The sequence below is a fragment of the Myotis yumanensis genome, unplaced genomic scaffold, assembly GCF_028538775.1.
Source record: "Myotis yumanensis isolate MYYU_CA2020_CCGP unplaced genomic scaffold, mMyoYum1.0.hap1 SCAF_12, whole genome shotgun sequence".
NCBI lineage: Eukaryota > Metazoa > Chordata > Mammalia > Chiroptera > Vespertilionidae > Myotis > Myotis yumanensis.
This window is the reverse complement of record NW_027223763.1, coordinates 23,917,207-23,940,389: the sequence shown is the minus strand read 5'-3', so window position 1 is coordinate 23,940,389 and position 23,183 is coordinate 23,917,207. Positions and strand designations below refer to the sequence as shown.

At 44.3% G+C, this 23,183-nt stretch overlaps 1 protein-coding gene across 4 annotated transcripts in view; it reads left to right on the top strand.

Moving 5' to 3' along the window:
* RNF20 (ring finger protein 20) overlaps positions 1-23,183 on the top strand; it is a 41,279-nt gene that overhangs the window by 10,307 nt on the left and 7,789 nt on the right. Inside the window, exons 1-11 of one of the 4 annotated variants that reach the window (XM_070431014.1) lie at positions 4,309-4,411; positions 5,522-5,676; positions 11,370-11,537; positions 12,767-12,914; positions 13,073-13,255; positions 15,911-16,029; positions 19,604-19,750; positions 19,919-19,996; positions 20,185-20,304; positions 21,493-21,672; positions 22,803-22,938. In XM_070431014.1, coding sequence (XP_070287115.1) covers positions 5,548-5,676; positions 11,370-11,537; positions 12,767-12,914; positions 13,073-13,255; positions 15,911-16,029; positions 19,604-19,750; positions 19,919-19,996; positions 20,185-20,304; positions 21,493-21,672; positions 22,803-22,938 — 1,408 coding nt within the window. In that variant the 5' untranslated portion in view covers positions 4,309-4,411; positions 5,522-5,547. Of the gene's footprint in view, positions 1-4,308; positions 4,412-5,521; positions 5,677-6,147; positions 6,208-8,030; positions 8,105-11,369; positions 11,538-12,766; positions 12,915-13,072; positions 13,256-15,910; positions 16,030-19,603; positions 19,751-19,918; positions 19,997-20,184; positions 20,305-21,492; positions 21,673-22,802; positions 22,939-23,183 lie in introns of those variants that run through there. The other 3 variants (XM_070431018.1, XM_070431016.1, XM_070431017.1) reach the window with 3 other exon arrangements.

The window sequence follows — 23,183 nt, the reverse complement described above, 5'->3', positions numbered from 1 at the left end:
TTGAAATTCTTTCTAAGTGCCTTTTGTAATTTCAGATCAGTGGGTAAAAATCTTTTCATGAAGCTTTGAAACAGACAATCTTATTTCACTCCCTTGGATGTTAAAATGGTTAGTCCCAGTTTACTTTTATGGGAAGGAGTCTCTAACAGGCACCCAACATTACTGGTCCCTGGGCTTTGTCTTCGGTCCCCTTTGCCCTTTAAGACCATGAAAACCCAAGTTCACATTTACTCATTTTGAAAAATGCCCTTAACCTGAAATCCAATTTTAGTCCTCAGTTTGTTTTCTAAAGGATGGTCATGCTACTGGGCTGGTAATGAAAATTCCAAATGTTATCTTCATAATTATGCTTCACATCTCCATATCAATGCCTACTGCAAGCATTTCAGTAACGCTGTTCTTTCTCCTCCAAGGCCAGGTGGACTGCCAGTTACCCAGTAATAGCAATATGAAATAGTGGATCTACCCGGTGAGAATTCACAAAGACACTGTGGCTTCTCATCCAAAATGTCATGCTCTAATGAGGGAGTCACAGCCAGCACACGTGCATAATGAAAATCAAAATTATAAAAATATTAGGAACCTAACATTTTTATGGTAGCTGGAGAGTATAGTTTTCTACCCGGTTACACGGTATAAATCATAGAAGACCAACAGATACACCACAGCTTTCTAGGAGAGCATTAACTAAAGGTGGGTTTCTCTGACAATTTGTGACTCTCATCCTTCAATGAATCTATCAGCACTCACCCTTCCATAGACCCTGCTGGGACTCACTTCCTGAGCTAAGCCACTACCATGGTCCCCAGAAACCACAAAGTAAGAGGCCTGGACATGGCATAGCATAGCAGACCAGGTGATCTGGGGTGGAGGAGGCAGGGACATACAGAAGAAAGAAAGATTCAGCGATGGTGAGTTGCTATAAGGTAGGAGGTGAGGACAAGAGAAGGGCTGGTTTCTGTAAACACTTTCAGGCAGAGCTGGATAGCATCACTTAGAGCAGTGTTCCTCAAATATGCTCAGATAGGGGGCAGACTTACAAAAGTAAGAACTTAACATTTCCAGAGAGCTTGTCCTTGGAGATTCTGATTCAGTAAGCCTAGAGCAGGCGCCATGGGCTCTGTATGTTTCTGTTTAACAAGTGATGTCATGGTAGATAAAATACAGCCTGACTAAAAGTAAGGATAAATAAAGGTCTTCTAGAATCATGTTTTGTATACAAATCCCACACAGCAGAACATTGGCAGGAGCATAGACAAAATAGTGTACAAAAATCCAAACTATCTCAATATTGTCCTTTATGAGAGCATTAAGCCCACCCTAAGTAGTTGACCAGGTTTCTAAGAATTAAGTTAAAAATATGACAGAAGTCTTGGGTAGCTGGACCCAAAGCTTTAGAAAAGGAACTGGGAAGAATGCATATTGTCTGCTGCCACCATGTGGCACAACGGTGTAGTTAATGAGGACGGGTTGCAAGCCTAAAGATGGATCCCTTGACAAATATTAATTTGGAAAAAAATCACTTGAATTATGAATGCCTTTTCCTTTTTTAAAAATATATTTTATTGATTTTTTTACAGAGAGGAAGGGAGAGGGATAGAGAGTTAGAAACATCGATGAGAGAGAAACATTGATCAGCTGCCTCCTGCACATCTCCTACTGGGGATGTGCCCGCAACCCAGGTACATGCCCTTGACCGGAATCGAACCTGGGACCTTTCAGTCCGCAGGCCGACGCTCTATCCACTGAGCCAAACCGTTTCGGCTGAATGCCTTTTCCTTTAAAAAATTATTAAAATTTATAATTCTGTTGATACAAGCAATGAGAACTGTCAAAGACAAGTGATATAAAATATTAAATATCCTTTTAGCATAGCAAACGCTATTCTGCCATTTATGTGTGAGAGACAAACTTGTTTTTCCAGAGCTACTCTTTTTCTCTCTCTCGAATAAGATGGTGAACAGGTGGTGACAGGTAGGAAACGGGGAGTGTGTCAATGAGAGAATTCTCTGCCATCCTACCCTTCATCTCTCCCATTTTCCCAATTCTCTGGGTGAGGCTACCTCTCTGGATCAGGATAGGCTATTGAGAAAGGTGTCAGACTGGGGCTTTTGGAAAATATAGGCCTCACCAGTAGCTGGAGAACATGGTTATCTCCATGGTGAGAAATGAAAGGTTCGACAAAGGTCTGCGCTCTTCTCAATATCTTCTCTAGCACTCTGAAGTGTGGGCTGAAGTTTCGGGGTATCCTAAATTGATCTGGCTCCATTTCCCTGAGCTTCTCCCTTGGATCCCTTGACAAATATTAATTTGGAAAAAAATATTAGTTCTGTCCACCTCTGTGTTGGTTTCATTAGGCTCCAACAGTTTGGGGCTTCACATAAAATATAAGTAAACTGCTTTAGTTCTACTACACCAAGCAATTCACTCTGATTAAACTGTGCATTTTTTACTGCTAGGACTTTGGCTTGGGGAATGGGGCTTACTATTTGTATTAACACATTCCTTGGAGATGTAAGTGAAGTCAGCTTCCCCAAAGACATACAGAATGAAGGGAGCTGAATGGATACATGAATAAAATGTATCACTGGTTGTGCTCTGTTAAGAGGTAAGAGAGGGGGAATGGATACTAGGTTGGCAACCAGCCCTATTCACTTAGTATCAATGGTTGATTTATTACAATACAACACAATTTCATTTGAGGTGATGATACTCAAATGAAACTCAACTAGTGTGAGGAACATGATGAATAGTGGGGATTGTAGCAAACAGGAATAAAAGTGGCAGCACTATTCAGCTCCAGGCAAGGTAGCCGTGCAAGAATATAACCCCAGTGTTGCTAGATCTTCCATATTTTCAAGAGAATTTGATAATGTGGACTTTTATGTAAAATGTCTGATTTTAAATGTTGACAAAGTCAGTTTTTGTTTTTACCACAAAAGGCAGCTAATACTGTTTAAAATAAACAAAGCATATCTGTTGACCAAAGACAGCCTGTGAAATTCTTGCTTGCCATTCAGTGTTCTGTGGATGCAAGCTTTGCCAAGAGTGGAGCAGCTAAAGGGGGGAGATCAGAGAATTAGTGCGGTGTCTCATACAATGCGGTCCAGCAGGTGGGTCCCCAAACACAGCTCAGGCTTCTGCTTTATCTAACGAAATGTGAAGTCCAGTTGGAGCCACGTCTTCCCAGGCTCGTACCTGAAACCATGAACACTTGTTTCCTATTGTTTACCTTCTTACTTACCCACAGGGAAGACCCAGCAGGCTCGGGGACCAAAGTCGTCCCACTTTTAGAAATCCAGCATGGATTAGATTTTATTTTATTTTTTCAAAGATGCCTAAATTCCACTGTTGGTTTTTTTTGGGTTTTTGTTGTTGTTTGTTTGTTTGTTTTGAAATATAACCATTTCTCTCATATCTCTGGACCTCTATCTGATGTCATTGGGTAGTTTTACATAGTTCTGCCTGGCATACAGCTTTTTATTGATGAGTTAGATTGATTAGATCCCTATCATTAAAACATTTAGTTTAACTGAATAGGAAATAGCACTTTATCCACCGAAAAGCAATACTTAATTAGCTTAAAATAGACTAATGTTGCAATCAGAGATCAGAAACTATTGTGTTTCTTATCGTTTCCCTGATTATTTTCTTGTCCTAAAGAAGCACAAAAACAGTAATTGTCAATACCGTTCGCACCTTATAATCTTGGGGGGAGGATGGGAGCGTGGGGTTGGGGGTGCTTTTGAAGGAGTGTCAGCGTCCAGGACCACCCTAGACACCAACACTCCCCGAGTGTTTCTAATGTGCAGGCAGCGTGTATGTATAGTTCCCTGTAAGAACAATCGACAGGCCTAGACGCCCATAAAAATCGCTTGCATTTTCACCCGAACCCTTCAACCCGAGGCTCCCAGTTAACGTTTTCCCCGTGTCCGAGGCTATTTTTTTCCAGCTCGGAGATTGACAGGACCCTCAGCCAATCGGCAATTTGAACGAGTCTCGGTGGAAGCAGTAACAGGCAACAGAACAAGGCACTTTATCTAAGTAGAAAAGCCAGGTTGCCGTAAGAGATCAACGAGCCAAAAAAAGTCAGGGGCATAGCTCCATCATCAGAGAGGCCGGGGTACACCTGGGGCACTCAGCGGACCGCCCAATCCCCTGGGTTGCTAGAGAGACGGCGCCTACTTCCGGGTCCTCGGCGCCCGCCCCCGCGGTGCGTTACGTCACTTCCGTCCGCTGGTTAAAGCGACACCGTCTTTTTTTTCCCTTCCTTCTCCCTGGCCCCGCCTCCCGGAAGTTCCGCTGGGTCTGCGCCTGCGGGTCCGGGGTGAGGGGTGGGAGGGCTCCGTGGACGTTGGAGGGTAGGTGCCGGGAGTTCTGCTCTCGGGCATCGCGATCTGGAAGAAGCCAGGTTAGATCTCGGCCGAGGGTGCGATGGGTTGTGCGATGGGTCGGGAACCTCCACCCTCCCCGGCTCGGGGCCTCCTCCTCCCGGGCCTGCCCTTGCCCGTGCCGGAGCCTGGGTCCTTGGCCACTCGCGAGTGAGATCGAGGCCCTTGTCCTGCCCCACCAGCTCCTTTCTCCCCACGCGAGGGCCGACTCAGGTTGCTGCACCGGTACCCTCCCCGCTGGAGCTTGCATCGGAGGCAGTGTGAGGTCTCGGTGATGGCGGGGCCGCTTTCTCCAGTAGCAAAGCGCTTTGGCATCCATTCTGCTTCCTTTGAGCTCGGGGACCCTGGGAGACAGCTGGGACAGACAAAATGCTTGTTCGCTCCCCTTGTGCATAGGAGGAAAGCGAGGTTCAGGAACTTCCTCTTGCAAGGCAGCACGGCTCCCTAAAAGGTCGAGCTGGGATTCGCACCGAGGTCTAGCTTCTCTAGGGCTGCAGAAAACCGTGGGGGGGGGGGGGGGGGGGAGGTGGGGGGGGGGCGGGCATTTGGGAATAGGAAAGAAACCGCAGATGTAGAAAGGAGAGGTGGCATTTCTGAGAGCATGCTTCATGTCAGGCTCCATGCTAAGTTTTTTTTCTCTACTTATTCATTCCTTATAAGGGGATTAGGAAGATTAGACTACTCCTGTTGTTCCTGGTTTAGGAAATACAGGCTCAGAGATAAATGACTTGTCCAATATTAATGACTTAGTAGACATCTCCGGATCTCTTTTCAGCTCTGATTCTCCCAATGCAGTAGAATTAGCTTTTGTCTCAAACTGTATTTTTCTGATTTCGGCATGTCAGCAAGTGAGATTTCTTTTTCTCTTCATCCTTCACCCATTACCTTTTTTTCTTACCAGCATCCTCTTTAGATGTGTGTAGTCGTGTAGATTCAACCCTCGGTTGTCCTCCACAGTTTGCGTCTTTCCTTCCAAGAGGAATTTGGGGAACATGATGGTGTGGAGTGTATGGGTCCAGGTTGAAAGGTTGGCCAGGAGAACGGTTAGTTGTCACATCACAGGCGGTCTTTTTTTTATGGTTGCTTTCCTAGTAGATCTTACCTACGTTTCTGTCTTTTTTCCCCTCCAGGAAAACAGCTCTCATCTTGTGCCAAGATGTCAGGAATTGGAAATAAAAGAATGGCTGGAGAGCCTGGCACGTCCATACCTCCGGAGAAGAAGACAGCTGTGGAAGATTCGGGGACCACGGTGGAGACAATTAAGCTCGGGGGTGTCTCTTCAACGGTATGTGGAAACAGTGCCCTGGGAATGTGCTTTTCTTCTGTCAGTTACAACCTGAAAGTAAAAAATGTTGGAGGCCTTCTGGAGTAAGAGGAACTGATTTGAAAAAAAGAGGGAAATAAAACAGCCAAAAGTAGGTCTGTTCAGTTCTGAAGAAGAGATACTGACATTTGATCTTTATTTTCAAAGGTGTGCTTATATTCTTTGGAGAATCTGGTGCCTGATACACATCAATGATAGGTATTTAGCAGAGGGAAACTGTATTCGTTTTTTCATTCACTGAAAAATTAGGTGCCAGGTACTAAGAGGTAATGTAGCAAAATCATGGAAAGAGTGAAGACTCAGAGTTGGAAGCCCGACTGCCTGGAATTGACTCTCAGTTCCATCACTTCTGGCTACATGGCCTTGTGTTAGCCTCTCTGTGCCTCTTGTTTCCTTGTCTGCAGAATGTACTTATAAATACCTATCCCATTGGGTTATTGAAAGGATAAAATGAAAGTCCGTGTTAAGGATTAAAATCCTACCTTTAACATGGTAAGTACTCAGTGCATTTGAGCTATTAATGGTTATTATTGGGCCAGATATTCTGAAAATAATGGTGAATAAAACTGCCCTTGCTCTTATGAAGTTGACATTTTCATTAGACTATTGTACTCCAAAAATTAATAGTAATGTTATGTGTCTATTGGACATCAGAAGCTCACTATAATAAGTTTTGGTTTAGATCAAGAGTCGAGTGTGTATTTTGGAACTCAGCCATGGGGATATGATATGAGAATGCTTTACATTTGATAGTTTATGAAACCACACCTGTTATTTATTTGAATGGAGGCTGAGGATCAGAGAGAATAATAGGAGCATTCAGAGTAAATTGATTAAGTGTCATTTCCGAGTACTGCTGCCAGAAGATGATTTTGTCCTAACACTGTCTCACATCCTGTATCCCAAAGACGTTTATTCACTCAATAAATGTGAATATTTGTTAAGCATCTGTTATTTCCCAGACACTGTGCTTTACACTGAGCATAGCTCCTGGATGCAGTTTGTAGGGTGGCGCTGACAAGGGAACAGACTGTTAGAATAGAGTGGGATGTGTGCTGTTCTTAGGAATAACCACGTGTTCTAAGTGAAGCAAGATACATACCAGTTTGGACTTGACCCAGAAGACTGTGAGGGGCCATTGGAAAGTCTTAAGCAGGGAAGTAACTAAGACTCCAAAGTGTGCTTGAAATGGCAACACTAGCGATGTGAATGGAGCTGTCCGCCACAGGTGTGCTGAAATCGGCAGGCTGACAGGAGATGGCATGGGCCCTAAAGTGCCTGCTACAGGAAGCTATTGCAGTAATCTTGATGAGAGATCATGGTGGTTAGACTACTGTGGAGGTAGCCTCCACAAGATATGCTGATGGATCAGATGAAGCAATGAGAGAAGGGCAGCAAGATGACGCAGGTTTTGGAAGCATGGTGTTTGCACTTACTGAGCTAGGGAAGAGTGTGAGAGGAGCAGATTTTTGGGAGCTGTGGAGGATGAATCATAATTTTAATTTTGGATATGTAAGTTTGATTTATCTATTAGACCTCTGAGTGAATAGGTAGTGGGACATGTAATATGCAGTCTGGGGAGAGGTAGATATTTAAGCCTGTCCTCTAAGGAATGAGCATAGATGAAGAGATCTGAGACAGAACCCTGGAGCACTGCAACATGTTGATGTGAAGGAGATGAGAAAAGACTAATCAAGAGACAGAAAAAGAGGGGCCAGTGAAGTAGGAGGGGAACCAGAGAGAGTGGGGTCCCAGACGCCAAGGGAAGAAAGTGTTTCTAGAAGGACTTGATCAGGTGCTGCTGATGGGTTGGGTAAGGGGAGGACTGAGCGGTAAATGAGCCTTAAGCTCACTGGAGACTTGGCAGGAACTGTGTTCGTGGAGTGGTGATGATAGAAGCCTGGTTGCACTGAACTTCAGAGGACATAGGAGGAGAGGAATAAGGAAAAGAGGGTAGAGACAATGTTTTTGGAGGAGTATTGATGTAAAACAAAAAATGCGGTGGTAGCCAGAGGGAAATGTAAGGTTGAGGGAAGGGCTTTTTTTTTTTTTTTTCTTTTGTGGAAGATACAGCATGTTTGCTGATGAAAATGACTGTGTAAAGAAAGAAGATAAAATTGATGATGTAGCAGAAAGAGGAGACAGTTACTGGTGTGATTTCCTTGAATAGAAGGATGGGGAATTGATCTTAACTGAGCAGTTACCAACAAGGAGGAGGAAAGGGATAGATATACTAGCAGAGAGGTCAGTAGTTGTTGCTCTGGGAGATAGATGTGAATGTTTTCTTCTGATTGCTTCTATTTTTTTTTTTCCAGTGAAATCAAAAGCAAGACTCATCTGAGAGTGAGGATGGGGGAGGAAGTTTGGAGGTTTGAAGAGACAGGAGAAGGTATGAAGTAGTTGTCTTGAAGAGAATGAACTAGAGAGGTGGAGTAGGGTTGCTGTGCAGCACTGAGGATCTTCTTGAATTTGTAATCATGAGTTTAAAGTGAGAGCAATCAGCATGGTGCTTTCTTTTCTCTAGTCACATTCAGCTGCGTGGAGGTAGGCCTGTGTGGAGTAGGTGCAGAGTTGGATGTTACCAAGATTGGGGTTTTTAACCAGGCAAGTATGATGAAGGAGAAGGTTATAAAAGGGCGTGATTATAATGACTAATGACAGAATTTAGTGTGATAAAGGAGGAATTGAGGAAGTGGGAGGAATGAAGGACATCAAAAAATATAGGACCAATAGATTGTAGATTGTTGGAGTCAGGAAACTAGAGAGAGTAAGCTGGAATATGGGTGGTGACTGTGGAGAGTGGGGTGTTTGAATTGATCTTATAGAGAACATGCAGGTACAGCTAGGACTAACTGAGAGTTTGGCGAGTGAGGGAAGTAGAGGACAAGATCACTGGAAGAGAGGAGGTCCATGACTTGGTCCAGTATTCATAGGAAAGACCATCACTGTGGGAATTGAAATGAGTAAGAACTTGGACAGGAGTTAGTATTGCAGAGAGATGACAATCTAGTGCTAAGTCTTCAGGAAATGTAGGGAAGTGACCTGGGCATTTATAGACGAGTGCAGCAAGGCAGGGTGGCAGGTGGTACAGACTAATGGCATGAGCTCTGCAGAGCTGGGAGGTTTGGGGGAAGAAGGTGGGATAATGTCCTGGGCGTGGCAGTGGGGAACAAGGAGGACACCTCCCCGTCTTCAGATCCAGGGCTCTAAGGGGGGTGGGAGGGAAACAATCATTACTGGAGAAGCCTATGGGGAAATGGTATTTTCATTCAGGTTTCAATTACACAAGAAGGGGAAGAGGTGCTCAGAAAAGAGGTTGAAGATATAGTTTATTAACAGTATTAGTAAACTGGTACATTGGGAAGCTATTGACTCTTTTGGTATATCAAGAATGTTTTAACCAATATGGAAGAGAAAAGAAAAACAAGAAATTGGTGCTCCAACAAATAGTTCTTACCTTGAAATATTCATTAATTCCTAGGTAAAGTAAATATCCCCTTTCCAATCCTGTTTCTTGACCTGGAATACTGGCCCCCCCCTTCCCCCCCCCCCCCAACCCACTCCCCACCCCAACCTACGGAAGGAGCTAGAGAGAGACAAGTTAGAGATATTGACAGGCTGTGGAATTACGGATGGAGTGATGTCATTGCAGAAACGGTTCCGAGCCCAAGTTGAGGTTTAAGAATATGTGCACAGGTTGGTTAGTGATGTGAAGGGGTCAAGGAGATGGGGAATTGAGGAGCTTCCCATCTGACGCCTTTTGTTTTCTCTTTAAAGTGGGAAGCAGAGTCGTCTGCTCAGTGTGGCGTGAGAGGAGGCAGGGCTTGGTAGTTTGATATTGTTTTGATGGAGAACAGGAACACACTCCCTTGTTAAAGAAAGAAACGCTTCCAGAGAAATTTCAAGATCTATTCAGGTTAGGAATTTATTTTATAAAGGCAGCAGTCTCCCTGATTTAATGACCTTATTTAGAAGTCTCAGCATACTGGGTACAGGAATGGAATAGTCAGACATGTGGATTAGTTCCAAATGGGGCTTGTTCGAAGAGGTGAATTAAAAGGATTAGGGCAGAGAATTGAGGGGCCTGATAGACAGGAGTTTGAATGACTCTACTGTAGGGCAAGCGTGTCAAACTCAAAGGCTAACGGGCCAGATACCAAGGTTTAAGTTTATGTGGGCCACCAAAAACCAAAAGCTTAAATTTTCATAGAAACGTAGGTTTATTTCTATAGAGACATGCTGAATACAAAGGGCTGAAATAAATGAGTAATTATTAACATAAAATAATAGAACATTTAATAAAAATTAATATTTTTTCTTGAACATTAATTTACCAGACACTGAGTAACTGCACAAATTAATAAGCGTAATGCAAATAAACCTATTTTTCTTATTCTCCGAAAGCGAAATGTTTCCTGTTGTACACACCAAACAAACCAGTCCAAGACTAAGGATGTGGCAATCGGCTGCTAAGATATTCGTTGCTAGTATTAGTGGAGAGAAATGGTGCACCTGCACGTAAGGCCCATAAGGAAAATGAATGCAACACGATTATAGTAATCAGTCATTATTGAGCGTTGTAGTTCGTTATTAATAATTATGTATAACAGGATATTGTAAAAATTAAGTTACGAAATTTTTATTAAAATGTTTCTTACATGCTGTTATATTGGCTGGGCCACAAAAATATTCGTTGTGAGCCGCGAGGTTGACATGCTTGCTGTAGGGTATAGTCAAGGTATGGAAGATATAGAGGGGATTGACAGGGAGAAAGGCGAGATTTCAAAATGTTGAAGATCTAGTTGAAGGCTGGTGTATTTGGATAGGGCGTGAGATACCTGGGAAGATACGGTTTTATTCAGGGAATGGGAAGTTGAAATTTAAGACTTCAGATGTGGCACAGTTATAGACAAAAGTCCAAGATGTGGCTTTTGAAGTGCATGACTGAAGAACAGTAGAGGAGAGAATCATTGGAGTTAAGGAGTCCAAAATACAGCCTAGATCAGCGGTTCTCAACCTGTGGGTCGCGACCGCTTTGGCGGTCGAACAACCCTTTCACAGGGGTCGCCTAAGACCATCCTGCATATCAGATATTTACATTATGATTCATAACAGTAGCAACATTACAGTTATGAAGTAGCAACAAAAATAATTTTATGGTTGGGTCACAACATGAGGAACTGTATTTAAAGGGCCAGAAGGTTGAGAACCACTGGCCTAGATGCTAGAGGATGTGGCTTGTTCACATGTGGACATGTCCACATGTATATTGAGGGACTGGGTAGAGAAGGTTCCAAAGTCTTGAATGAATGAAGGGCAGTGCTTAAGGTGATAGATGACTGGATCCCGGTAGAGATGATCTAGCAGGATGGTGGAGCCTCACAGTAGTAATACTTTGTGGACTTGAATAGAATAGTGAGATGAGCGAGGTTGAGATTCTAATATATTTCTGTGTATCATTTTCTCCTCCCATCATCATAGACTCTTTATTTCTTCTGCTCCTACTACTTATCTAATTATTTATTGTAAACCTTTAAAAAATAAATAGCTTTATCCGTAGGAAATAATGAATTAACTAATAAGACCTTGTTGAATTCAATAGCTGATTGTCTGATTTCATTGTGGAGACTAATAAGATTGGTTTCCCGGGGCAGGAGGATTCAGACATTCGAACACTACAAGCCAAAAATCGCAAGTTGGCAGAAATGCTGGATCAGCGGCAGACCATTGAAGATGAACTCCGGGAGCACATTGAAAAACTTGAACGAAGACAGGCCACTGACGACGCCTCCCTGTTGATTGTCAACCGGTACTGGAGTCAGGTAGCTAACTGTTCATTTGCTCAGATTTTTATTTGAGCATTTTTGTTCTCCGGAGCAGCATTCTCTTCATTTCCAAAGTGTGTCTTTGTCCTATCTAATAAAAGACAAAAAGGGTAATTAACCGTACCTCCGCTACGCTTCCCATTGGCTAATCAGCGAGATATGCAAATTAACTGCCAACAAAGATGGCGGCCGGCAGCCATGCAGCTGAAGCGAGCAGGAGGCTTGCTTGCTCCAGTGATGGAGGAAGCCAAGGTTCCCCATCTGCCGCGGCCTGCTCTAAGCTCTGAAAGCAACAGCTCCAAAAGCAACAAAGTTTCAATTATAGAAGCTAAACAAATTCCAGATACCTGCTTTCAGCCAGCCGGCCTCAGAGCTGGGAGCGCCAGTGAAGGCAACAGAGTTTCAATTATAGAAGGTAAATAAACCCCAGAATAAAAAAAAAAAAAAGAAAGAAAAAAAGGAGAGGCTGGGAGCTTCAGTCGCAGGCCAGCCTGAAAACGGCCCTCAGCCACTCACCCAGACTGGCCAGGTACCCCAATGGGGACCCCCACCCTGACGGGGGTGTGGCCAGCCTGAAAACAGCCATCAGCCCCTCATCCAGGCTGGCCAGGCACCCAAGCGGGACCCCCACCCTGATCCGAGACACCCTTCAGGGCAAACCAGCCGGCCCCGACCCGTGCACCAGGCCTCTATCCTATATAGTAAAAGGGTAATATGCAGACTGACCCTAACAGCAGAAAGACTGGGAATGACTGGTCACTATGACACACACTGACCACCAGGGGGCAGACGCTCAATGCAGGAGCTGCCCCCTGGTGGTCAATGCGCTCCCACATGGGGAAGCTCTGCTCAGCCACAAGCCAGGCTAATGGCTGCCAGTACAGCGGTGGTGGTGGGAGCCTCTCCTGCCTCCTCAGCAGCGCTAAGGATGTCTGACTGCAGCTTAGGTCTGCTCCCCGCTGTCAAGTGAACATCCCCCGAGGGCTGCTGGGCTGCCAGAGGGATGTCTGATTGCCAGCTTAGGCCCAATCCCCCGGGGAGCAGGCCTAAGCCAGCAGGTGGTCATCCCCGAGGGGTCCCAGACTGCGAGAGGGCACAGGCCGGGCTGAGGGACGCCCCCCACCCCACCCCCCGCACAAATTTTTGTGCACCAGGCCTCTAGTTTTATTATAACTGCCAAATTTGTGTCATTTTATATTTTTATAACTGTACCTAATCTTCTCCAGTTTGATGAAAACATCCGTATCATCCTTAAACGTTACGATCTGCAGCAGGGTTTGGGGGACCTCCTCACAGAGAGAAAAGCCCTCGTTGTGCCCGAACCAGAGCCAGACTCTGACAGCAATCAGGAACGAAAAGATGACCGGGACAGAGGTGAGTACTGTCAGGGACTTACCACTGCATGCTTTTTTATTCTTTTTCTTTTTTTCTTTGAAGAGCCTTGCTTTGAAGCTTTCCATTTGAGGGGAAAGAATGAGTTTTGATATTTCCATTTGAATAATTTGGGGGGGGCCTTCTTTTTCCCTCTTCAGGGGAAGGGCAAGAGCCAGCCTTCTCTTTCCTTGCTACGCTGGCCAGCAGCTCCAGTGAAGAGATAGAATCTCAGCTGCAGGAGCGCGTGGAGTCCTCCCGCCGAGCTGTGTCCCAGATCGTGACTGTCTATGATAAATTGCAAGAAAAAGTGGAGCTCCTATCCCGGAAGCTAAACAGTGGAGGTGAGACTAGAACCAGGAGATGGGGAGCAGAGGGGGAGGAATAAGAACTCACCTTTGCATACTAATTTGTTCTTACAAATTTATTTTTAATTAAATTTCTTGGAATCCTAATCTTCAATGTTACCGGTTACGTCCTTACTGAGTATTTTATGAGTGCTTCACATGTTGAGCCACATGGCAGTCCTATAAGAAGCCGAGGAAAGATTTATCAGCCCATTCTGATACTCTATTAATTAGACCAGGGGTCCTCAAACTACGGCCTGTGGGCCACATGCAAATGCAAATATTGTATTTGTTCCCGTTTTGTTTTCTTACTTCAAAATAAGATATGTGCAGTGTGCATAGGGATTTGTTCGTAGTTTTTTTTTTTAAACTATAGTCCGGCCCTCCAACAGTCTGAGGGACAGTGAACTGGCCCCCTGTTTAAAAAGTTTGAGGACCCCTGAATTAGACACTTTTAGAAGTAGCAGAATTAATTTTATTATGTAAGAAATAGCTCTGTTCCTGTATATTTGTGTAGTGTTTGCCATTAATTTATTAGTGATAAGTATTTTAAATATTGGTAATTATATTTTTAAAAAATTTCCTTTGTTGATTAGATATTATTTTTTTTTAATTTCAAAGAGTCAGTTTTTTTTAAATGAAATATTTTATGTTCTTTTTTTAAAAATATGTTTTTATTGATTTCAGAGAGAGGAAGGGAGAGGGAGAGAGAGATAGAAGCATCAGTGATGAGAGAGAATCATTGCTCAGCTGTCTCCTACATGCCCCACACTGGAGATTGAGCCCACAACCCAGGCATGTGCCTTGACTGGGAATTCAGCTGTGACTTCCTGGTTCATTTGACCACACTCAGCCACTGAGCCAAGCTGGCTGAGCTATGCTCTTTATTCTTTATGACTTTACTAGAGGCCCGGTGCACAAAAATTTGTGCACGGGGGGGAGTCCCTCAGCCCGGCCAGTGCCCTCTTGCAGTCTGGGACCCCTCGGGGGATGACCACCTGCTGGCTTAGGCCCGCTCCCTGGGGGATTGGGCCTAAGCTGGCAGGCATCCCTCTGACAGCCCAGCAGCCCTCGGGGGATGTTCACTTGCCAGCGAGGAGCAGGCCTAAACTGCAGTTGGACATCCTTAGCACTGCTGAGGAGGCAGGAGAGGCTCCCACCACCACCGCTGTACTGGCAGCTGTCAGCCTGGCTTGTGGCTGAGCAGAGCTCCCCCTGTGGGAGCGCATTGACCACCAGGGAGCAGCTCCTGCATTGAGTGTCTGCCCCTGGTGGTCAGTGTGTGTCATAATGACCAGTCATTCCCAGTCTTTCTGCTGTTAGGGTCAGTCTGCATATTACCCTTTTATTATATAGGAGTGCCTGGCCAGCCTGGGTGAGGGGCTGATGGCTGTTTTTAGGCTGGCCACAGCCCCTTCAGGGTGGGAGTCCCCCCTGGGGTCCCTGGCCAGCCTGGGTGAGGGGCTGAGGGCCGTTTTCAGGCTGGCCACACCCCCTTCAGGGTGGGGGAATCCTGCTGGGGTGTCTGGCCAGTCTGGGTGAGTGGCTGATGGCAGTTTGCAGGCTGGCCAAGCCCCGCAGCGGGGACCCTCACCCCATGAGGGTATGGACAGCCTGGGTGAGTAGCTGATGGCTGTTTGCAGGCTGGCCACAGTCCCTTCAGGGTGGGGGTCCCTGCTGGGGTGCCTGGCCAGTCTGGGTGAGGGGCTGAGGGCCGTTTTTAGGCTGGCTAAGACCCCCAGCGGGGTCCCTCACCCCATGAGGGTGTGGCGATCCTAGGTGAGGGGCTGATGGCTGTTTGCAGGCTGACCAAGCCCCACAGTAGGGACCCTCACCCCATGAGGGTGTGGCCATCCTGGGTGAGGTGCTGATGGCTGTTTGCAGGCTGGCCATGGCCCCCAGCTACCCAAGCTCCCGGTGGAGGCTAGCTGGAAGCTGGTATCTCGGATTTATTTGTCTTCTATAATTCAAACTTTGTTGCCATGAGCTGAGGCCATAGCCAGCTCAGGGCAGGCGGGAAGCTTGGCTTCCTCAATCGCCCGGGCAACCAAGCCTCCTGCTTGCTTCAGCTCCTTGGCTGTCGGCCGCCATCTTGGTTGGGTTAATTTGCATATGGTCGCTCTGATTGGCTGGTGGGCATGGCTTGGGGGCATAGCGAAGGTACGGTCAATTAGCATCTTTGCCCTTTTTTAGTGTAGATAGGTGCTCATTTGAACAAGGAAATTTCTGCCCCCTAGCCCTCTTGTCTCCCAGCACAGAGATGCTCATGTTGGTATTAGTAAACAATAGGAATTTGTGATAGCCTTATAAAATAGAATTTTATTGCTGTTAAGTCTGACAGATTAGAGATGCCTCTGTCTTCTAAAATTGTTTTAGATAATTCTGCCTTATCTGAATAAAGTTATAGAAACTCCCAATTTCTTTTATTAAGGCATTTTGACTCTATAGAAAGGGATGTGAATTAGGTGACCTTGACTGTGATCATTTCCTCAAGAAGGTCACCTAATCTCTATCTTGTGAAGATAATGAAAACCAGCCTAATTCTTGAAGTTTTCTGGAAAATAAAGTGAGATTTCATGTTAATGTTTTGGTGGAATATGCAGTTCTAAAATGGGACACTGTAGATGCTAAACTAAAGTTCTTCTCCCTCAGACAACCTGATAGTGGAGGAAGCAGTGCAGGAGCTGAACTCCTTCCTCGCACAGGAGAACATGAGGCTGCAGGAGCTGACAGACCTCCTTCAGGAGAAGCACCGCACCATGTCTCAGGAGGTACTTGGCCTAGTGTCCTGTGGCAGACATTGACTCAGAGCTCTGAGTGCTGCAAAGGTCAGCTTACTCTAGAAAGCCTCTTTGTATTGAGGAGCATGCAGGACATGCTAAAGCAACCAGCTCAGAGAAATCAAAATCTGAGATAGGTAAAAGGAAGAAAATCATTGAATGTTTCTCCTAGTCTCTTCCTGTGTTTTAAACTAGCATTTTAGGATCTTAGTCTTTAGGAAGAAATACTGTCATGTGGGGTTTTGCAAAACAGCACACCAAACCCCCAAATAATGAACTACCTCAAATATAAAAGACCATGTATAATGTTACTGAGGAATGGGTTGGTAGAAATTCATCTGCGAATGGGGCAATAGGAACTGCTGCATTATTGATGACCTAGAACAGTGGTCGGCAAACTGCGGCTTGCGAGCCACATGCGGCTCTTTGGCCCCTTGAGTGTGGCTCTTCCACAAAATACCGACTTCTGTGCATGGGCCACGAAGTTTCAATCGCATTGTACGTGTGCGCCCACATGTGGTATTTTGTGGAAGAGCCACACTCAAGGGGCCAAAGAGCTGCATGTGGCTCATGAGCCGCAGTTTGCCGACCACTGACCTAGAACTTGAGGAATGTAGGTTTTCAGTCCAAACTTGGACACAAATGGTGCATGTTCAAACCACGATTTGGGTATGTGCTTATTTATATAATACTAGACACCTGGTGGAGGACCCTCAGCCCAGATTGCGAGAGGGCTCAGGCCAGGCCAAGGGACCCCACCTGTGCACAATTGGGGATTGTGGGAGGTTGGCCAGCTGGGGAGGAACCGCGGGAGGGCTCCAGGGCATGTCCTGCCCATCTAGCTCAGTCCTGATTGGCCGGACCCCAGCAGCAAGCTAACCAACCCATCGGAGCGTCTGCCCCCAGTGATCAGTGCACGTCATAGTGAGCGGTTGAGTATCCTTAACATATCATTAGCATATTACGCTTTGATTGGCATATTACGCTTTTATTATATAGAATGACTAAGTGATGATAGGTCTTACAAGACTCTTCTGATTCTCTTGATTATCATTTTAGTTTAGAAATATGACCTACCTTAGTTTGGCCACCAAATTCTTATGTTTATTAATAATTTAATAGTTACCATTTCCTCAGTGCCTAGCACTTAGGTACTTTATGCATATTAATTCCCATCTTACAGCTGAGGAAACTGAGAGGTTGGTGACTGGTCTGAGGTCACACAGTCACAAAGTGATGGAGCAATGATTTGGATGTAGGTCTGTTCAACTTCAAAGCCTGTGTTCTTCATTATGTCCTTGTTTCCTAAACTTCAGGGCCACGGTCCCTGTTGGGCTGGTTGCATGAAAATCATCTGGGAAGTTTATAATACATGTGGATTCTTATCAACCGTCAAAGGGGGTAGTTAGAGTATAGCAGTGCTTATAAGTAACTAGAGGCTCAGTGCATGAAATTCGTGCACTGGGGGGGGGGAATCCCTCAGGAGCCCTCGGGGGGTGTCTGACTGACGTGGGGAGCGGGCTTAAGCCATCAGTCGGACATCCTTAGCTCTGCTGCACAGGTGGGAGAGGCTCCTGCCACTGCCGCTGCGCTCGCCAGCCGTGAGCCTGGCTCCTTTGGGAGTGCACTGACCACCAGGGGGCAGCTCCTGAGTTGAGCATCTACTCCCTGGTGGTCAGTGCTCATCATAGCAACCAGTCAGTCCACCGTTCAGTCGATTTGCATATTAGCTTTTTATTATATAGGATTTGAGTGTCATAAAAAAAAGAGTAATTACGCTGGCTGATTTTGCTTAGTGGTTAGAGTGTCAGCCGTGCTCCAAAGGGTTGTGGGTTTGATTCCTGGTCAAGGGCACGTACCTAGGTTGTAGGTTTGATCTGGCCCGGTCGGGGCACATGCAGAAGGCAACCAGTCGACGTTTCTCTCTAACTCTTTCTTTCTCTCCCCTCTTCCTTCCCTTCCACTCTCTAAAATGTAATAAGAAATGTAAAAAGTATAGAAAAAAAAAGTAACTTTATGGTCACATTTTAAGACAAACTACTTGCTACCAAGATGAAAGAACCTACCTCTTCCAGGCCTTTCCCAAGTCTCACTTAGCTTTACAAAGCTAGAGAGGCACATTACTTTGCTCAGCTGAGCTGATGTCCAAGATGGCTCTTGTTGCTTGTGTTACTGCTACCAGTTAGCTGGGAGCTCACCTTAGTCCACTGGAACACCTGCATGTTGCTCTCCAACATGGCAGTTTCAGGGTTAGACTCCTTATGTGGCAGCTGGCTTTCAGAGAGTGAACTGCAGGCAGAACCTTCGTGGCCTTTCAGACATAGCCTCGAGGTTATGTAGCAACATTTCCACTGGGCCACTGAAGTTGACTCAGCTTCAAGAAGAGGGAACAGTGATCCTACCTCTTGACTGGAGGACTGTCAAAGCATTTAGGGGCCACATTTTATTTTATTTTTATTTTTTAAAAATATTTTTTTATTGCTATCAGAGAGGAAGGAAGAGGAAGAGAGAGATAGAAACATCAATGATGAGAGAGAATCATTGATCAGCTGCCTCCTGCATGCCCCACGCTGGGGATTGAGCCTGCAACCCAGGTATGTGCCCTTGACTAGAATTGAACCCGGGACGCTTCAGTCTGCAGGATGACGCTCTATCCACTGAGCCAAACCAGTTAGGGCATAGGGTGGGGGTGGGAGGGGGGTGGACATTTTAAAACCAACACAAAGGATATGCATAGATTAATGTGAATATGTGACAGATTCATAATTAAAGCATTAAATAGTATTAGCTGGTGTATAGTTCCTAAATAAACAGAGAACACCAAAGATTTTTGTATCTCTGTAGTACCTGATTCAAGATTGTCCTGGGTGAGCTTTAAAAAGAGAATGAAAGCTTTCCTTTGTTCTCTGTGGATATCATTTGTAGAAATGAGAAGAGAAAGTTGGGGGTAAAGATAGGTGTCTTTTCTGGCTATCTATTTGAATTTTTGTCTCCTATAATATGTGTCTGAAAAGATAATGTTATCTTTTGTCTCTTAAAAAATACATATTTGCCCTAGGCAGTTTGGCTCAGTGAATAGAGCATTGGCCTGCAGACTGAAGGGTCCCGGGTTCTATTCTGGTCAAGGGCACAGGTTGCAGGCTATTCATGCCTAGGTTGCAGGCTCAATCCCCAATAGGGGGTGTGCAGGAGGCAGCTGGTCAATGATTCTCTCATCATTGATGTTTTATCTCTCTCCCTCTACCTTCCTCTCTGAAATCAATAAAAATGTATTTTTTTAAAAAATTACACATTTTTTGATGGGATTCTATTCTATCTGGAGAAATGATGTTTCCCAGAGGTAGAAAAAGTATTGAATCTTAAGTAGTCTTCCTTGTATGAGAGTTCTTATAGACTTCCATGGTTTTCATGAGTGTAACTGATTCGGAACTGTTAAAAGAACCTGTCATTTCATTTTTATACTCATGCATTGAGAAGGTATTGATATGAACCATTGTTTTTCTAACTTGTTTTTGTTTTGTTTTTTTTTGCTATGCTTATTTGAATGCCCATCTTTGGGATCCAGTTCTCCAAGTTGCAGAGTAAAGTGGAGACAGCTGAGTCACGAGTGTCTGTCCTAGAGTCCATGATTGATGACCTGCAGTGGGATATTGACAAAATTCGGAAGAGGGAACAGCGACTCAACCGACACTTAGCAGAAGTCCTAGAACGGGCAAGTGCTGTTTCATTCATAGTTTGGAGACTAGAATCATTTTCAGGGTCTGCTCAGAAATCATGGACTTGGGCAGTAGTTTTTGGGGACAGATTCCTTTGAAAGTACTTTGCTTACCAGACTGAAATCTTGGGGTCTCTCACTGAAGAATCTTTGTCTTCTCTGTAGGTGAACTCGAAAGGTTACAAGGTATATGGAGCGGGGAGCAGTCTCTATGGCGGCACAATCACTATTAATGCCCGGAAGGTAAAGTCTAATTCACTCAGGACGTGTTTTTTGACCTGGTGTCAGTGTTGTGCCAGGTTGGGATTGTGTTCACAAGTGGTCTAGTGGGGTTTTGCCAGAAGAGTGGATCAGTGAAGATGGAAACTTAGGAATGGGAATGATTTAAAAATTCTTTGTTCCCATTTTACTCTTTTCCTTCATCTCTCCAGTTTGAGGAAATGAATGCAGAGCTTGAGGAGAACAAAGAGTTGGCTCAGAACCGCCACTGTGAGCTGGAGAAACTTCGGCAAGACTTTGACGAGGTCACCACACAAAACGAAAAGCTGAAGGTAGGAGACACATCTCTGACGGGGAGTAAACTGAAACGTTTTTGCTGACTAACTCATGTCCATACTTGTGAATCCTCAGAATTTATGAGGGGAAATTGGCTTGTTCATTTATTTCCTTATATATTTACTTATCTGTACCCTGCTTCCTTCTGAAAAAGATCGAAAGCAACCTACAAAGATATATAGACTGAATTAACATATTGCAACTTAGAAATTGTTGAGAAAAGTGAGGATAGGATAATCTAGGGTGAGGATCCAAAATGCATTAAAAAAAAATGGGACTTGTACACAAGAGGTGTGCCAGGAGCCTGTGCATACTGTAGGAGGGGAGGCCACTCACATGTCAGTAATTGCCAAAGGTGGGCACTGCATTTGGCTCTGCAGTTTCTAGCTGCCAAAACAGAAAGAAACCTGGTCAGTGATCCTGTTGGTTTTCAGACCTGCCCATTGGAATTTACTTTCCCCAGGTTCTTGGGGGGAAGAAAATGGATTCTGAAAGTCTTCCATTCCTCTTTCAATCACAGCCACCTGTCTTTTTTAATTTGATTGATTTCTAGGTAAATAAAGATGTTTGAACTGAAAAAAAGACAAAAACAATCTGAGTTAAGTCATTGGAAGCATTTGGGTAATTAAAGCAGGCAGTTACTTAGGAGAAGCGTAACTATTTTTGATTCAATGTCAAAAATATTTTTCTGTGTGATTATTAATAAAGAGAACAAGTTTGTGACTGGGGTCCTTAACTATGTTCTTAAAGTAAGCATCCTGACAAATTTCATAGTGCTCATCTCTGTCCCTGAATCTGGCAGATTTCATAGGGCTTTTCTAGAGTCCCTGGATCTAGGTTGACACATAATGTAGAAGAACACTTACCAAGTAAAACAACTCTTGGGTGGAAGAGTACAGGTACCCGGTACTACCTCTTGGGTGATCTGATTTAATTTTGGGTAGGTTTTTACATAACCAGAGGAGTGGGTAGAACTACTTTATAATCTTCATAAAGCTTGTCTCAATTGCGCAGGACATCAGTGAGTTTAACATTTTTTGTTTTTTGTTTTTCTTTCTTTATTGATTAAGGTATTACATATGTGTCCTTTTCCCCCCAGAGTTTACCATTTTATTTCCTGTCTAGTATCTAGGGCACAGATACTAGGTTCTGCTTTGATTTTCTTTTCTTTGGATCCCCCTGAGGTGGAATTGCGGAGCGCAGTGGAGGAAGTGGTTAAGGAGACTCCAGAATATCGCTGTATGCAGTCACAATTCTCCGTCCTCTACAATGAGAGCTTACAGTTGAAAGCGCACTTGGATGAGGCTCGGACCCTGCTCCATGGTACCAGGGGGACCCACCAGCGCCAGGTGGAGCTCATTGAGGTAACAGCTATCTTTGTCTTCTGTATATAAGCTTTTCTGCCTCATAATTTTTTAATTTTATTCTCTCATGTACAGTTAATCTCTTATTAATTCAGCAAATACTTATAGAGTTGCTATAGGTCTTGTCTCTGCTAGATGGTGGGCATCCTGCCATCAAGAATCATACAGGCTAGTGGGAGAATTGCATCCATTAGAATGCAGTGTGGTACAGTAGAGGCATATCCCACATTTGCAGTGATAAAGGAGACAGAGCATCTGATTTGACTGTGGAACCTTCTAGATTCCACTTGCCAAAGTGAAGTATGAATCCTAAGGATAAATACAAGTTTACTGGTAGATAAAAATAGGAGAAGAGCATTGAGCAGTGAGAACAACAGACATAAAAATAGGTTAGTGTGGGTGGAGCCTTATGTGCATGTTGGAGAATAGTGGGTAGAAGCTGCATCTCTGCTACAAGCCATTATAGCTTATAATACCTGTGAAAATACTTATCTTTAAAGGCAGAAACTTTTTAGAAAAAAATTGATTTCAGAGAGGAAGGGAGAGGGAGAGACAGAAACATCAATAATGAGACAGAATCATTGATTGGCTGCCCCCTGCTGGGGATTGACCCAAAATCTGGGCATGTGCCCTGACCAGGAATTGAACCTTGACCTCCTGGTTCATAGGTCGAAGCTCAACCACTGAGCAACACCAGCCAGGCTGAAGGCAGAAACTTTTTATTTATGTGTTCACTTCTGTATCTTATATAGTCCTTAAGATAATGTTTTTTTATAGTAGTCAGTCTTTTGCTGTATTTCTGCCAAATGAACTGAATTTAATTTAGTGTATCTTACTTTACATATGTTTATATTTTGTTTCATTGTTTAGTTCTCCAATTAAATTGTAACATTCTCAGTTAGGGGCCATTTCCTTTTATTTCTTTAGTATCTTGCTAATTCTCAAATCAGTGTTTAGTAGCCGTCTGGCGTGCATAAATTGGAACTTTTCAGAGTAATCTCTCTTTTCTTGGTATTTTTTTTTTTCTTCTTTGATCCATAAAAATTGAATTTAGGGAACATAATAAAACATGATGATCTTTCCACATCTTGATAATAATTTTTTATTTTTATTTTTTTCTCTGTGTGTAGCGAGATGAGGTTAGTCTTCATAAGAAGCTGAGGACCGAAGTGATCCAGCTAGAAGATACCCTGGCCCAGGTCCGCAAGGAATATGAAATGCTGAGGATAGAATTTGAGCAGACCCTTGCCGCCAATGAGCAAGCAGGTAGAATTATTCTTGCTCCTCCCTGCAGTTTGGCTGCTGCAAATGCTTTCCTTGAAAGACACAACGCGGTCGCCAGGATTTGTTAGTACTAACTGGAGCTCAGAAGTCCGAAAGAACCTAAAATCAAATCCTTTAATTCATTCCTGTTCACAGCCTGAGTGTTTATTTTTAACTCAAATTGACCAGTTTTGTTTTCATGTTCTGAGAAGGACTCTTGGCAGTTCTCCCTATTTCTTAGAGGTCCC